This window comes from Lissotriton helveticus, chromosome 8, assembly GCF_964261635.1.
Source record: "Lissotriton helveticus chromosome 8, aLisHel1.1, whole genome shotgun sequence".
Classification (NCBI taxonomy): Eukaryota; Metazoa; Chordata; class Amphibia; order Caudata; family Salamandridae; genus Lissotriton; species Lissotriton helveticus.
This window is the reverse complement of record NC_136069.1, coordinates 1,036,472,506-1,036,489,668: the sequence shown is the minus strand read 5'-3', so window position 1 is coordinate 1,036,489,668 and position 17,163 is coordinate 1,036,472,506. Positions and strand designations below refer to the sequence as shown.

Genomic DNA, 17,163 nt, shown 5'->3' with positions numbered 1-17,163 from the left:
GGCGAGAGCCGCCGGGGGCCGACAAGGAAGCTCCGCTTGCCGGAACCAGACACCTACGGAACGCTCGGGGCGGAGGCCAAGATGGCGCCTGCTTCGTCTCTGTGCCTCTGAGACGGCCGAATACCCCACGGAGACCGGCTTCCCTGACACGGCTGTTGCTCCGCGCCGGGCCCTGGGGTGACCGATGCCAAAAGTGGACGAGCTGGAGACCGTGGACGCCTGAGACCTCACCGAGTGAGACCCCACGTGACCGCCGCCGCTCTCTGCCGCAAGGACGCGCGGTGGAGGCGAGAAAGTGAAGGGTGACCTGCATTGTGCGACCCGGACTACCAAGGCCGCCCGCAGCTCGAATTCCCAGCCTGGGAGGTGAGAGACCCTACCACCGCTCTGCTGCGGAGGACTAGGACCCCCCCCCGGAAGTGGGAAAGCACCGGGAGCGGAGCAGTGATGCCTGGGATGGCCGCTGGCTGACCGACAGGGCCCCCGGCTGGCGGTTGAGGAGGCGGTGCGGGGAGGCCCCCCGCCCTCGACGGTTCACCTGGGCCTGGTGGCGGACCGTGCCCCCCCTCCCCCGAGACAGGGGTCGTTGATTCCCGCCTGGCCTGCGCGTGGAGCGTGGCGAGGACGCCTGACATACTCCTGTCACGTGGCGCCAGCGGAGGCCGCCATTACACGCTGGCTTGGGAGTTCTTGCCGCACTGGCCACTGGCGCTCCCCTTGGCCCTCAGTGCTTAGGGCCACGGGTCTGGCCCCCTTGGACGTCTACTACCTGTGCAGCGGCGGAGGGCCGAGTGGCGTCGCCATTTCCCACGGGCTTGCCGAGGCGGGGGGGGAGCGACCCGATTTGCTCTTCCCCCGGCTGCGATCCCGCGGAGACCTCCTGCTGAGGACCCTGCCCGCCATGGGGGAGACGAGGGGAGCTAAGGGGGGCGCGTCCAGTCTACCTCGGATGTGGAGACGCCTGAAACCGACGACCACATCAACCCAGAGGGTCCGGGGACCCCGCACCTTCAACAGCAGCTTGACAAGATCCTGATAGCGATCACTGAAACGCGATCGGCCCTCCAACAAGACATTGCTCAAGTGGCGACGAGTCTGGGCCTGCTCAGAGCGGACCATGGTAAGCTCTCGGACAGAGTTAAAGAAGTGGAGAGCTCGATGGGGCTCCTGGAGCCAGCTCAAAAAACTTTGGACGTTACAGTGAAGGACGCGCTGTCCCGCATAGATGCTCTGGAGAAACGGGCGGAGGATGCGGAAGGGCGCAATCGGAGGAATAACATTCGAGTGGTGGGCCTTCCAGAGAAAATTGAGGGGGAGGACATGGTGGCGTACCAGGAAGATTGGCTGAAGACGGTGGTGGCGCCAGAGGGGCTTTCCCCCTTTTATACCTTGGAACGAGCGCACAGGGTGCCAGCGAGACCGCCGCAGCAGGGTCGACCCCCACGACCAGTGGTGGCGCAGCTGCTCCACTTTCGGGACAGGGACTTGCTTCTTAATGCTGCTAGACACAAGGGGCCATTCCAGGTGGACAACAGTCGGGTGAACATCTTTCCGGATTATACATATGAGACGCAGAGGAGACGGACCTCTTTCTTGGCGGTGAAAAGGGAGCTGAGGAGTGAGGGTATCCAGTACTCCTTGTTGTTTCCAGCACGGCTCCGGGTCATCCTGGACGGCACGACCAAGTTTTTCGATACCCCGGAAGAAGCATGTGGATGGCTTGAGATGTACAGAGCTGGCAAAGATGGCTTCAGGACCTCCTCCCAGTCCACGGCAGAGAACAATCAGCTGCGGAAATCCAAGAGGGTCCGACATCGCAGAGGCAGGACTGCTCGACCATCGACGCTGGAGGCGGAGGCGGAGCGGCGCGCTGGAGATGGTCTCTAATATCTCTGGCTCCCAAGGTGGTCACGCACCGGAACTGTCAGAGCCTGGTGAGAGTGGTGGCCATTCGGACACGGAGGGATCTGAATCTGATAGTGTGGCACTCCCAGTGATCACCCCGGAGACGGCGGAAGGCCTGATTGATGGACAAGGATGACTTCGGGTGAGCCGGCTCTGGTTGGAGGGACGGAGGTGGGTGGTGAGGGGAGGGAGGGGAAGGTTTCAGGAGTTAATGGGTACTGTTAAGTAGCTGATTATATGGTGGGTTGTGGCTGCACCCTTCTTTGGCCATAGTAACTTAGGGCTCGATCGCACTTTGATAGCGTTGCAGTGCGGCAGCCCCCTGTCGGCGTTCGGCCCCCACATTGCCCTTAAGGCACGCCTGCGGTGACTACCGTCCGGTTAGTTTGGAGGGATTGTCTACGGACATAGTTTGGATGGGAACTAGATGGCACTATTTGGAACCTGTTCTGGGGGGGAAGGGAGGGGGTTCCTGTTTTGGGATTGTTCTTCTGTTGTTGAAGGGGGACCTCGCCATCGGTAGGGGATTGACTGGATGCTTTCTTATGTTTGAGCAGAGTTTGGGGAGACTAAAGGAAATACCTTGGGACTATGGCTGATCTATCAACCTTAAAATGTATTACTTGGAATGTGCGGGGACTGAATTCCATGTCCAGGCGACACAAAGTGCACGCTTACCTGGTGCACAGAGGCGTGCAGATTGCACTACTGCAGGAGACGCATCTCACCAAGGCTGAGGGACTAGCATTGCAGCGCAGATGGCGAGGGCAGGTGTACAACACCACATACTCAGCTTATGCTAGGGGCGCGCTGATCTGGGTGCGGGCTGGAGTTCCATTGCAGGTGACTAGACATACTGTGGACTCGGAGGGGAGATATGTGGCACTAGCTGGCAGGCTGGGGGGTAGGGAGCTGAACATTTGCTGCATTTACGCGCCTAACACGGACCAACTCGCCTTTCTGGCCGCTTTGTCGGGATCCCTGGCCTCTTACTTGTCGGGACCCCTTTTGTTAGGGGGGGATTTTAACTCGGTGGAGGACGTTAACCTTGACCAGGGGCCATTGTATCTCACAGAAGGTAGGGGTGCGCCGAGTCCTCCTGGAGGACCTGACCAAAGCGGACCCGAAGCTACGAGACCTGGAACTCCTCCGCCCCGGCCGCCCGGAGCTCCAATAACAGACCTTGGCGGCGAGGGAGGCGGTAGCTGTAGAAGTCGAACGACTGCGAAGTTACGATCACAAGGCTTACATGGCTAGGTCGCTCGCAGAGGGTGACAAATCGGGGGCACTTCTGGCTTGGCTTGCCAACCCAACGAGGCGCACTTCACCCACGGTGGCAATGCGCACTGCTGGGGGAGAGGAGGTTTATACCCAACCTGAAATCCTTGACTGCTTCAGGCGTTATTATGAGGTACTATACCGCAGTGGAATGCCACTGGATACCGTCCCAATTGACGGCTTCCTACACGACCTGCAGGTCCCCACCCTGGAGCCCTCGCAGGCGAGGGACTTGGGGAGGGATATGGAGATAGGGGAGATCCGTAGTGCCATAAAAAAGATGGCGCGGAATAGGACACCGGGTCTTGACGGACTTCCGGTGGAGTTTTATTTCACCTACGTAAACCTCCTGGCTCCCAGACTTTTAGCGGTTTACAGGGAGGCGAAGACCCAGGGACGCTTACCCGGCTCGATGCGTGAGGCCCTAGTGATGCCCTTGCTCAAACCTGGTAGGGAGAGCAGTGACCCTGCGTCCTACAGACCGCTGTCGATGCTTACGGTCGATTATAAGATCTTAAGCAGCATATTAGCCTCACGCTTACTAAATCACATGGATTCCTTGGTACATGAAGACCAGGCGGGTTTCATCCCCAAGCGCAACACTACGATGAATATTCGCCGCTTGTTCCGCCTGCTGGAGGGAGACCATGCTGAGGCTCCTAGTCCCATGATCCTTTCGATTGACCTGGAGAAGGCTTTTGACAGCTTGGAGTGGGCTTACCTCCGCAGAGTACTTGAGCGCTTCGGCCTGGGAGAGGGGTTTCTGCATTGGACCACAGTGTTATATGCCTCGGCGGTGGCTAGTGTTCGTTCGGGCCTGTTGATCTCCCAACGTTACTCAGTGGAACGGGGCACGAGACTGGGATGCACACTGATTCTGATAGTGGTGATGAAGATCCGCCCATCTCCCAGTAGTTTCATGCAGGCGGGGAACCTGCATTGGAAAGGACATTGTCTACCACCATACCACCATAAGCTCTTTGAAAGTATACTAGATTACCGATGGCAGGGTGGGAGGGGGGTGGTGGACAGAGGGGGCAGGAGCAGTATCAGCTTCTGTCGAGTACTAGAGATTTGAGACCTTGCAGATTGACACTCGATCCTCTGGGGGGGGTCTATTTGTTGGGGGGGGGGGGGAAGGGAGTTTACCTAGGTTGTTTGGAAAAGCGGACGAGATTTATATATCCTCACCTGTTTAACGTTCACAGAGTGCTGCACTCTCAAGCGCTGATCCGAAGAACATGCCGCCTGACCTCCGGGTTGTGGGCTGAATGGCCGTGTTTAGATATTAGAGTTTTTTCATCGATGTAACTGCACTGGCACACCATTCGGGTGATTGAATTGTAACTATGATTGATTCCTGCAATAAAAATATATTTCAAAAAAATAATTCCACCTTGTGACATACAATTTGGAGTACTTAAAGACACCTTCAATTACAAAGATAATTATATTCACATGGCGACATAAGGGTATGTGCAATTTCTTTGAAAACCAAATAACATTCTCCCTGGAAACAATACCAATTTACTAGTGTTTCTCCATTTTTTTCTGAAGGAGTGTCAAACACTCCCTTATAAAAATCTAATTCCCTTATAGCACATACAGCAATCTAGCCATACCAACGTTGCAATATGTTTAACTATGACACCTTACCTTCATCTCATTTATTGGCCACCAATTTTCTTCACAGTTTTTTGTAACACTTTTTAAGGCTTTGTGGAAGCATGGCCAGTCACACGTCATGGACCTGCTCCAATTTACCAATATGGTAGCATTGGCGAGAAACATAGTTGTTTAAATGCTTTCTGCATGTTTCAAACCTGAAAACATGAGAATTAATCCTTTATTAAAAAATTCTTCAGAGCGGACAAGCACAGCTGTTTCTGTGCCACGGCTTTAAGTTCATCGTCGTATAAAAATAATAAACTCTCCAAACATGAGCAGTGACAAACAGAATTCCAAATCCATATATCCTAGAATTGTCACAATGAAATCAGTGCTGTGACTGGGCTCAGGTGCCGCTGTCCGACATGGAAGTTTCTAACATCATATCACTTTCATTCATCTCAATCTCAAGTGTGTCATCCACTTGAGGAGTGGGTTGGGCATCCGTAGACTTTGGTTGGTGGCTCGATACTTCCAAGGCCATGATACCACTTTCATCCAGGGTCTGCCTCTCAAAATCAAACTCTCGCTCTTCCCACGGAGGAGAAATAATGTTCTTTAAAGACTTCATGGTGTGTACGTCAAAATCATAACACCTCAACTTGTCCTTTATTTCGGTCCCTAGAAGCAAAGAAAAATAAAATAAAAAACACTGGCAAATTACCAGATGGAAGAACAGATTCTAAAGAACAATGTACATAATACAACCCCAAAGCTTTTTACATTGTCTGAAGAAAAACGAGACAAAATATAGTTTAAGACTTCTACGTGCCGTCCAGGTGTATTAAACATATTTGACGACCTGAGACCTATAACTATGCCCGTCACAAGAAATAAGTCCAGGGGTATAAATGAAAAAAAAAGGGTACGTTCATTGTTCACATCTGAATAATCCAAGGCCGCCTGGTAAGTAAGGTACATACCTTTCTCTAATGAAAGAAGTCCTGATTCAATCTTTTAGACCACATCCTTGTGTGTTGCAGGTGTAAGTTCCGATAATCAGTGAATGTTGCACCATCAGACTTTACTTGTTGGCAGTAGCTTCAGAAATCTGTCTTCTGTAGACTGAATGTGCTTCTTAACTAAGCAAAGTCTGTTTTGTCTAATTCCCTGTGCTCTTAACTACATATTCAACTTTTTTCTTGGCACTACAGACAACCAAACAGGAAGGAGTTAAGTATTTCATTTATTGTTACACTTCCTTTTTTGAGAATTTATTTTTTCATTATAATTGACCTAAAGCACAAGATACTTACCTTCGGTAAATATCTGTAAGAAACATTAGTAGTGATAGATTCCTTACCTTAGAATTACCCCCAGGTGTCACACTGGATCCGGAAAGTTTTCGTCAGCAGTACCCCTGCACGCCGGCAGGCGTCGTTGTGCGGCTACGCATGCATCGTTGGCGTTTGGATGACGTCGCTGGAGCTACTTAGACAAGCCCACGTCAGTTCTGTAGACGACTTCCCGCGCCAGTAATGCAGAGCCATGCAAGAAACGGACCACTGGTGCCATGAAACTAGGGCCCTGTAAGGGATGACCTTAACCCTAGAAATACGTTCACAGAATGGGGAGGATGGATGGGGCGGTAAGGAATCTATCACTACTAATGTTTCTTACAGATATATCGTTACCGAAGGTAAGTAACTTGTGCATCTGAAAGAAACACGTAGTGATAGATTCCTTACCTTAGAATAGATACCTCAGCAATACCAACCCCGGTGGTGGGTCTGAGAACCAAGATCACGCCAGAAAGTCCTGGAAAACAGAACGGCCAAAGAGGCCGTCTCCGCACTTGGCTGTTGTAACGCCAGGGTAATTTCTAGCCTATTCTTAGACTAATAGTGACTATAATCTACTACCATTTCAGTCTTAGAAACATTTTCGTTCATTTATAGGGCTTAACTATGCGCTTTGACAGGGCTTAGTGCCTTTTTCCCGTTAGTCAGGCCTGTAGGCCCGAAAACGATAGGGCAGCCATCTTGGATAGCTGCCTCGTTCATTTTAGATAGCTGCCTCGTCTGTCCGAGGCGCTTGCAGAGCAAAGGTAATGTTTAGAATTTAACTTGTTATTCGCTAGTGGAGAACCGGTCAAGACCGGCCCTTATCGAAGGAATGTATTTTGCTCTTCGGTGGTAGACGCAAAATGCAGGTGGCCACTGCTGACGACGTAAGCGGCCGGCGACTGGTACAGGAATTCGGTGGGAGTCGGCCTAAGGCTGGAAATTTCCATAGAGAAAGGGAGAGATATATTATCAGAGAGCAAGTAGCTGACAGAGAGAGAGCAACGTGTGGAGCAGACAGATGAAGTTGGTCCAAGAGCTAGTGACCAATTGTTAACATCGATGAAGAGAGGAAGAGATCAAGAATCCTGTAAGGCTAATATGCAGGAGTGGTAGAGACTGAGTCCAGAAGAGGGTTCGAGTTTCGGAACCAAGGCAGCGTAGACGAGGCATAGCGGTGCAGGCGTGTATTCGTGAGCCATAGTGGGAGAGCAGAGTCCCGAGCGAGTGAAGACCCAAGAGAGAGGGATCAGCTCCGCTGCTGAGATGGAAAGACGCACGTACAAGGTGAGGCGTTCTGAGTTAGTATAGAATACATATAATCATTCATTCTCTTCCCTTTTTAGATTATAGATGATGACTAATTTCAACCATGTCTAGATTGCTAATGCTATTATGTTTAAATGTAGAATAAAGATATAATGTCCAAAACATATATTTGAGTGCTGTTTCCATGATAGGACTAACCTTTCTTTTCAACCAGGTGCTGTCATCTAGAAGGATGAGGAGTTCCCTTCTAGCAGGTAACTGAGAAATGGAGGACTGGGTGGTTTTTAGCAGGAGAGAACTCCCAAATAAGATAATTAGATAACTCTTCTAAATTAGGAATAGTACACATCGTCAGTGTACCTTAGGTGTACCGCCGACCCACATAGAACACCCCACTGAGAGACAACAGGTTCACCAGCGGGAAGCGTAGGTGATATCGATCCTAAGAGTTAGGGACTAAGTCGAAAGACGTTAAATTAAATGAGTCGAAAGACGTTAAATTAAATGAGTCGAAAGACGTTAAATTAAATAAGTCGAAAGACAAGAAAGAAATGAGTCGAAAGACGTTAAATTAAATGAGTCGAAAGACGTTAAATTAAATGAGTCGAAAGACGTTAAATTAAATAAGTCGAAAGACAAGAAAGAAATGAGTCGAAAGACGTTAAATTAAATGAGTCGAAAGACGTTAAATTAAATGAGTCGAAAGACGTTAAATTAAATAAGTCGAAAGACAAGAAAGAAATGAGTCGAAAGACGTTAAATTAAAGAAGTTGAAAGACAAGAAACTAAATAAGTCGAAAGACAAGAAAGAAATAAGTCGAAAGACGTTAAATTGAACAAGATGAGGTAAATATAGGATAAGACATGAGAGTAGTTTTAATGGTATAGGCTTGTAAATAGCTATGAGAATCACCTTCTCAGGTGAGTCCTCCAAGTATCTTGTAAATAGTGACCTGGGAAGAGTGTATTTGCGTGACGACTGGGTTAGCCACGTTTGGTGAGCTGCCTGTTCTAAAAATCCGGTCGTTACATTTGGCGTCACGAACCGTTTTCGATTGTTGGGTGCGGGAATGCCTTCGTGATTTCTTGAAGAGGATCCGTAGGTTCTCGCCGTGAATGATTTTGTATATATTTAATTGATTGTATAATTTTTGATCGATTTTGTTTTTGTTTTGATTTGTGCTATATAGTTAATATGTTTTCGAAAAAAGTGAAACCACCTTTCCGATTGCCTGTGGAAATTCCTGGTTGGGAGGCGACTGCTTATGAAGCGCTTGCGCATGAATGGGCTGATTCTACTGGTTTGAGTGAGAACTGGAATTCTTGCTTAGAACATGCCGAGCCGGCTCAGGTGGTTGCGTGCTTACAGAAAGTCCCGGTTTCGAAGGGCAATGAGCTTCCCATGTTGGGACGGAGAGGTTGGATTTTGTTGAATGCGTACAGACTTGTACATGAGAATTGTTCCCGATTGCGATGTGAGAATATGTCTTTGGAAGAACGGTTTGTTCAGGTTCAAAATGATATTACTCTTTTGCGATGTCAGAATAAATTGCTCGGTGACAAACTTGAGACATATCAGGCTGTGGCCGAAAGGGCTGCTGTCCGCATTGCGAAGTACAAATATAGACATAGACGTGGAAAGGTTAACACTAGGAAAGTACGTATGGTTGTTGCAAAGGCAGGGCTCGATTGGAATCCTGACGAGTGGGATGGTGATGTTTGGAATTCATCTGATTCATTTTCTTCAACTGAGGAGAATGTTGCGCATGCGCCTTCTCGCGATAAGTGTCGAGACCCTTTTACAGATCGTACTGACATTTCTGCTCATCCGATTTATGGACGTAAATTGCAGGGCAATCCTAATGCCCCCATGGTATTCTGCTTGACAGCTTGGAAGATTACACACAACAAGAACTGAATGACATTTTGGATCGTTTCCGGCAGAAGTCGGGTGAATCCTAACTTACTTGGATGGTCCGTCTTTTTGACACAGGTGCTTCAGATATCTCATTAGATCAGGGTGATGCGATGAAGTTTTGTACTTTGAGTTCTGATTCTACTGTTCAGGAAACATTTTGCCATTATAATGGCAATAATCAGACTAATCTCTTGCAGTTGGCGGTTGACGGCTGCAATCATAAGTACCCGACGGAATCTGATTGGCCTCTGAATGACAAGCCGTGGTATACTCTGAGAGATGCGTCTCAGCGATTGAAAGAGGAATGCATGAAGACCGCTATCTTTTTGGGTACGGCACATAGATTGATGGATGGTGTGCTTAATACTTCTGTGAGGAACAGAATAATTCGTACTTCTCCTCCTGCTTACAAACAAGTGATGATGACTTTGTTGATTAATCAGACTGGTAATCCTTTGTGTCTGATGTGATTGAAGCTGTGCGTGAACTTGGTGAGTTGGGTGAATGGATTAAACCTGAAAGACAGTCTCGACCGGAAGGTCGCACTAATAATTACCTATTCACTAGACGTGATATGTATCTAGCTCTGCTTAAGGATGGTGTCCATGAGGAGGACCTTCATGATAAGCCTAATAATGTGCTGTGGGCTATGTTTCGTAAGCGCGGCTTGGATAGGAAGGAAGGTGCTAGGAAGGTTCGTAAACAGGACCTTGACCACAACCGCTCTGATGGCAGTGACAATGATACAAGATCGTTTCGAGGGACTGAGAGAGAGAGTGGGAGAGAAAGAGAGTGGGATAGGACACGAGATGAATCATCTTATTCCAGGAGAGAGAGAGATAGAGAGGAAAGAAGAGACCATTCTGTACGAGAGAGAGGGAGAGAGAGAGACCAATCCCCAGAGGTGAGAATGAGAGATAAAAGATCACGATCTCTTGAGAGAAGATCACAATATTTTTCGAATGACAAGAATCCTTTTCATGAAGATTTAGGATATGAACGAGATGCGACAGTACCCAAACGATATGAGAATCTTTATCCTGATTTGTCTTGGGCGCAAGAACACAGTAAACGAGACTAGGAAGTAGGTCAAGCTCCAGTGCGAAATTGGTCTCGTAAAGACCGTAGGCCTTATGTAGATATTGAAATTTATTGGAAACATCGAAACATACAGAGGGCCCGAGCATTGGTGGATACTGGAGCGGAGGCCACTCTAATTTCTGGAAATCCAAAAAAGTTTAAAGGACAGGGCTACACGATTACTGGATTAGGTGGTAAAGAGACCCCCGCAGTACAAACTAAACTTGAGTTAAAAATAGGAAGGAATCCCCGAAAAGAGTATCATGTACTGGTGGTACCTCTTGATGAATATATAATTGGCATTGATATTTTAAAAGGTATGACATTGTATTTAGATGATGGGTGTTATAAATTTGGACATGATTATTACATATCAACAAAAGCTGTAAGAGTTGGGCGTTTAATAATGCCTCCGATTAAGATTCCTCAAGCCACGAAAGTGGTTTCAATGAAACAGTACCGCATTCCCGGTGGGCACGATGAGATCAGTGCTACCATTCAAGATTTAATGGACGCAGGAGTAATAATACCTGTTACTTCGGCTTGGAACAATCCCGTTTGGCCAGTCCGTAAGAGTGACAATTCTTGGCGCATGACAGTTGATTATCGAGAATTGAACAAACATACACCTTCTCTGACTGTTGTAGTCCCTGATGTTATTACTTTGATTGAGAGAATTCAGAAACATTCAGGAACATGGTATGCAACCATTGATATTGCTAATGCTTTCTTTTCCATCCCAATTGCTCCCGAATGTCAGGAACAATTCAGTTTTACATGGAATGGCCGTCAAATGACGTTCAGAAGTCTTCCCCAGGGCTACGTGCATAGTCCGACAATCTGTCATCGGACGGTGGCAGAGCATTTAGATGAGGTGATTGTTGACCCCAAAGTTCAGGTGTGTCATTATATTGATGATATACTAATCCAAGGTGAGACACAAGATCAGGTGCGAACACTATTTGAACAAATCATTGCACACTTACAAAACAAAGGCTGGGAGATTAATCCTGACAAATTGCAGGGTCCAGCGCAACATGTGAAATTTTTAGGTATTCATTGGCATGAAGGAAATAGAGAAGTAATTCCTCAAGTGAAACAGAAAATTGCAGAATTTGCAGTCCCTAAGAATAGGAAGGAAGCTCAAAAATTCATTGGTTTGTTTGGCTTTTGGCGCCAACATATTCCACATTTGAGTCAGATTTTGGCCCCTTTGTACAAAGTTACACGTAAAAAGAATGCATTTGAATGGAACACAGCACAGCAAGATGCGTTTGATTTGGCGAAAGAAGAAATTCAGCATGCTTTGGATTTGTGGCCAGTGCGCGATGCTGATGTGGATCTGAATGTATCTGTACAAGATATGTATGCAAATTGGAGCTTGTGGCAGAAGCAAGGCAAAACTAGAGTACTCCTAGGTTTTTGGACCAAAAAGTTACCGGATGCTGGTGAGCGTTATACACCTTTTGAGAAACAGTTGCTTGCATGTTACTGGGCTTTAGTAGATACTGAACAATTGACATTGGACATGATGTGATTTTGAGACCAGAGATTCCTATTATGCAATGGGTTTTGAGTTCGCCAAAAACTCATAGAATTGGACATGCTCAGGAAGCGAGCATAATAAAGTGGAAATGGTATATACAAGGCCGGGCTCGTGTGGGTCCAAAAGGAGTGGCAATGTTGCATGAGAAAGTGGCGCAGGCGCCGATGGGAGAGAGAGAGAGAATGAGTTCTCTGTACCTGTAGTACAGGAATCACCTGTTAAATGGGGTATGCCGTTCGATGATCTGTCCGTGGAGGATAGAAAACACGTTTGGTTCAGCCAGGTACATTGGAGAGAAGAGACATTGGAAAGCAGTCTCGTATAATCCTACAACCCAAAAGTTACTGAGCACTACTGGTGAAGGGCGAAGTAGTCAGTTTGCAGAATTGTATGCTGTTTATCAAGTTCTAAAACAAGAATTACCTGGAAAATGCTATATTTTAACTGATTCATGGTCAACTGCAAATGGATTAGTGATGTGGCTGCCTACGTGGCAGTCCCATAATTGGAGAGTTCACAACAAAGAGATTTGGGGTAAAGAATTATGGCAGGAAATTTGTGAGTTACTTCCTCAAAGAAATGTGACCGTATTTCATGTTGATGCTCATATGCCTATTGATTCTCTTGACAAATTGTTCAATAATATTGCAGATGAGAAATCTAAAATTTCTGGGGCAGTGGTGGACCAACAAAATTCTGATTTGGCAGGTTTGGCGAAATGGGCTCACCAAAAAGCAGGACATTTCGGAGAGAAAATTACTAGCAGGTGGGCTGCTGAGAGAGGCATTTATATTCCTCTTGATTTGATTAAAACTACCATACTCCACTGTCCTATATGCCAACATTCTCGACACAGAGAGGTGCCTCAAATAGTGAAAGGCCAGTTGCATCGAGGCAAATCCCCTGCACAGATTTGGCAGATTGATTATATTGGTCCTTTACCCATGAGTAGAAACTGCCAATATGTTTGTACAGTTGTTGATACTTTTAGCGGTTTCCTAATCGCTTTCCCCTGTAAGAATGCTACACAAGTGAATACATTGAAGACTTTGGATTTAATTACATTGTATTATGGTACTCCACTTCAGGTGCAATCTGACAATGCATCACATTTCAAAGGAAGATTAGTACAAAATTACTGTGCCGACAATAATATAGATTGGATGTTTCATATACCCTATTACCCACAAGCATCCGGTTTGATTGAGCGGATGAACGGATTGCTGAAAGATCAATTACGCAAATTGTCAGATGGTACCTTAAAGAATTGGAGAGATCATTTATCAGATGCTTTATTGATTTTGAATACCAGACCATATTTGTATGCAAATTCTCCTTTAATGCGTTTATTTCCTCCAGCAGCTGATGTCAAACCTAATACGATTAAAAGTACAGTGTCCTATTGGGAAATCACCCCTGGAGCCTTGGCTCCATGTAGAGCTACCCCTGGATCTGCAGGTTTAGACTTGCATTCTTTAAAAACCACGATTTTAAAAGTCAATGTGATTACCATAATTGAAACAGGAATAGGTGTCCAAATACCTACAGAACATTTTGGTTTGATTGCCCCGAGATCTGGTTTAGCTTTAAAAGGCATCCAGGTGCTTGGTGGAGTAATTGACAGTGATTATCAAGGAGAAATCAAAGTTATCCTGTTGAACAGTGGCGATTCTGAAATAATGATTCAAGAAACTGATCGAATTGCCCAATTGATCATTATGCCTGTTTTCAGTGGTGCGATTCAAAAGGGCACTGCTCCAACTCTATTAACAATGCGCGGAACGGGTGGCTTTGGTTCCACCGACAACCCTGGAGCTAGAGTGTGGGTGCAGTCGCCGAATAATCCCCCTGAACAGGCCGAAATTATTGCAACAGGATCTGATAATACAATATTAGTGATGAGGCCAGGGGCAGGAAGGCTGGGATGTAGTCCCGGCTGATAAATGTTATCTGCGAAAATAAGTGATGCTTGATATTTGAATTGCAGATCATTATATGGATTGCTGCTGCCGGATGTGTCGTCGTTGGACTCCCGTGGGTCTGCTGCGACGAGAGTCAAGAGAGAGTCCAGGACCGAATTAACCATGTGGACAGAGGGCATCGTTCTGCTGCTTCGTGGGACATTACTACTAATTTCTGGGCCAGCTTGGCCTGAACTATTACGAATTCATCCCATTTTTGTTTGACATCTATGAGGTCCGTCAATGATCTTCTCACCACGTGCCTTGTGGCTGTCCCAATATCCACAGCTTCCCTTCTACATTTCTTTAATATATCTGGAGCTCATCCTGAGTTCATTTATTCGGACTTTACACCCTACAGTTATTGTGTCTCATGTACTGTTCTAAGTGAACCAAAACTCCCAATGACTTTTCAAATTTCAACTTATAACATCACTGAGAGTGATGTGTGTTATAATATGACATGTGACCCCAGGTACATAGGGAAATGTGCCCAATTACCATTAGAACGTTCTACTTCATTTGCCATACATGAACAAATTTTGTGTCAGACTAGAAGTGCTGATTTCCTATTATTCCACAAACGACATACATTCAATGTGAGATTTCTCCCCCTAGATTAGTTGTTGTTCTAATCCTTAAATGCTAGTATATTTAGTCAGGAGTGGAGTGTAACGCCAGGGTAATTTCTAGCCTATTCTTAGACTAATAGTGACTATAATCTACTACCATTTCAGTCTTAGTAACATTTTCGTTCATTTATAGGGCTTAACTATGCGCTTTGACAGGGCTTAGTGCCTTTTTCCCGTTAGTCAGGCCTGTAGGCCCGAAAACGATAGGGCAGCCATCGAAAGACGTTAAATTAAAGAAGTTGAAAGACAAGAAACTAAATAAGTCGAAAGACAAGAAAGAAATAAGTCAAAAGACGTTAAATTGAACAAGATGAGGTAAATATAGGATAAGACATGAGAGTAGTTTTAATGGTATAGGCTTGTAAATAGCTATGAGAATCACCTTCTCAGGTGAGTCCTCCAAGTATCTTGTAAATAGTGACCTGGGAAGAGTGTATTTGCGTGACGACTGGGTTAGCCACGTTTGGTGAGCTGCCTGTTCTAAAACTCCGGTCGTTACAGCTGTCCAGGCAGTAATGCTTGGTAAACGTGTGCAGCGAGGCCCACATAGCTGCCTGACAAATGTCATGCAAGGGGACTTCCCGTCCCAAAGCAGTAGTGACTGCAGTCGCCTTGGCAGAATGGGCGTGTAGCCCCACCGGAGGCTCCTTTTTAGCCAAGGAGTAACATGCCTTTATGCACATAACGACCCACCGAGAGATGGTCCGCTTGTGCACGGCCCGACCTTTCTTGGCGCCCACGTAGCCAACAAAGAGCTGGTCATCTACCCGGAACTGTTTTGTGCGGTTAAGGTACAATGAAAACGCAAGTTTTGGGTCCAGACGGTGGAGCCTCTCTTCCTCTTTTGAGGGATGCAGAGGCGGAAAGAAGGTGGGCAAAGTGATGGTCTGCTCAATGTGAAAGGCAGTGACAACCTTTGGCAGAAAAGATGGACGAGTCCTTAGAACAACTTTGTCCGGATGGACAGAGAGAAAAGGAGGTTTAAAAGAAAGAGCATGGAGCTCACTCACTCGTCTGGCAGAAGTGATGGCAACCAGGAAAGTTTTTAAAGTGAGAAGGCAAAGAGGATAATTGTGAAGTTGCTCAAAGGGAGCATACATCAGATAGGTCAGAACCAGGTTCAAGTCCCACTGAGGCATTATGAAAGGAACAGGAGGAAAAAGATGAGTAATGCCTTTTAAAAATCTATTTACAATAGGGGACTTGAAAAGGGAATGCTGATCTGGAAGCCGTAAAAAGGCTGAAATGGCAGAGAGAAAGCCCTTGACAGTGCCCAGAGCAGAGCCCTGCTGGACCAGAGAAAGGAGAAATATAAAGATCTCTGAAAAAGGGGCAGAAAGGGGATCCACATCCTTTGCTGTGCACCATGCCACAAATGTATTCCACCTGCAGGCGTATACCGTTTTTGTGGAGGGATGCCTGGCTGCCAAGATAACATCACAAACTTCGGGAGGCAGGTCAAAAGGCGACAACTGCCGCTGCTCAATCTCCACGCAAGGAGGTGGAGGCTGGACAGGTTTGGGTGGAGACCCTCCCCTGCTGCTGCGACAGAAGATCCTCCCGAAGAGGCAGTCAGAGCGGGGGATCGATCGCCATACTGAGTAGCTCGGGATACCATACTCTTCGGGCCCAGTCCGGAGCCACAAGAATGACTTGGTCCCGGTCGTGCTTGATCTTCTTCAGCACCCTGGGAAGAAGTAGTATAGGCAGAAAGGCGTATAGTAGATCGCAACTCCACTCACGACGAAAAGCGTCGCCTAGCGAGTGCCATCTTGGAAATTCCAACGCGCAGAACTGATGACATTGAGCGTTCTCTTCTGTGACGAATAGATCTAACCAAGGCTCTCCCCACTGCTGAAAGAGACCTTGCGCCACGTCCGAGTTCAGACGCCATTTGTGATCCATCATGCACTGGCAGCTGAGTTTGTGCGCCCTGGCGATCAGAGAACCTGCCACGTGTTGAACCACCAGGGAAATGCCCTGATGTTCCAGCCATGTCCAGAGGCACAGAGCCTCCTGACATAGGGTCCATGACCCCACCCCGCCCTGTTAGTTGCAGTACCACATGGCGGTGGTGTTGTCTGTGAACACCTGCAATACCTTCCCCACCACAGAGGGAAGGAATGCCTTCAGTGCAGGTCGGATCGCCCGAAACTCCAGAAGGTTAATATGGAGCCGGGACTCCGTCAGAGACCAGAGGCCTCTGATCTCTGCCTCTCCCAGGTGGCCACCTCATCCCAGAAGGGACACGTCCATCACAACTGTGTGTTCCGGTTGGGGAAGGGAGAGGGGTCGATCTGCCATTGACCCAATCATGATTCGTGAGCCACCACTGCAACTGGCATGCAGTGCCCTCCGAGATCAGGACGTGACCGGACAGGTTGCCCTGATGCTGTGCCCACTGGAACTTCAGGTCTCACTGAAGAGCCCGCATATGCCACCTGGCATGATCCACTGGCAGGATGCAGGAGGCCATCAGGCCCAGTAGCCGAAGGGTTATCCTGACCGAAACCCAGGATAGAGGCTGAAAGATTGGAATCATAGCCTGAATATCCCGGATTCGCTGCTCGGGAGGAAAAACCCGAAACTGCACCGAGTCCAGAACCGCTCCGATGAAGAGGAG

At 47.4% G+C, this 17,163-nt stretch overlaps 1 protein-coding gene across 1 annotated transcript in view; it reads right to left on the bottom strand.

Moving 5' to 3' along the window:
• Positions 1 to 5,015: 5,015 nt before the first annotated feature.
• CDC16 (cell division cycle 16) overlaps positions 5,016 to 17,163 on the bottom strand; it is a 135,681-nt gene continuing 123,533 nt past the window's right edge. The window contains exon 18 of the mRNA XM_078657874.1: positions 5,016 to 5,472. Within this exon, the coding sequence (XP_078514000.1) occupies positions 5,198 to 5,472 (275 nt within the window). The 3' untranslated portion in view covers positions 5,016 to 5,197. The remainder of the gene's footprint in view (positions 5,473 to 17,163) is intronic.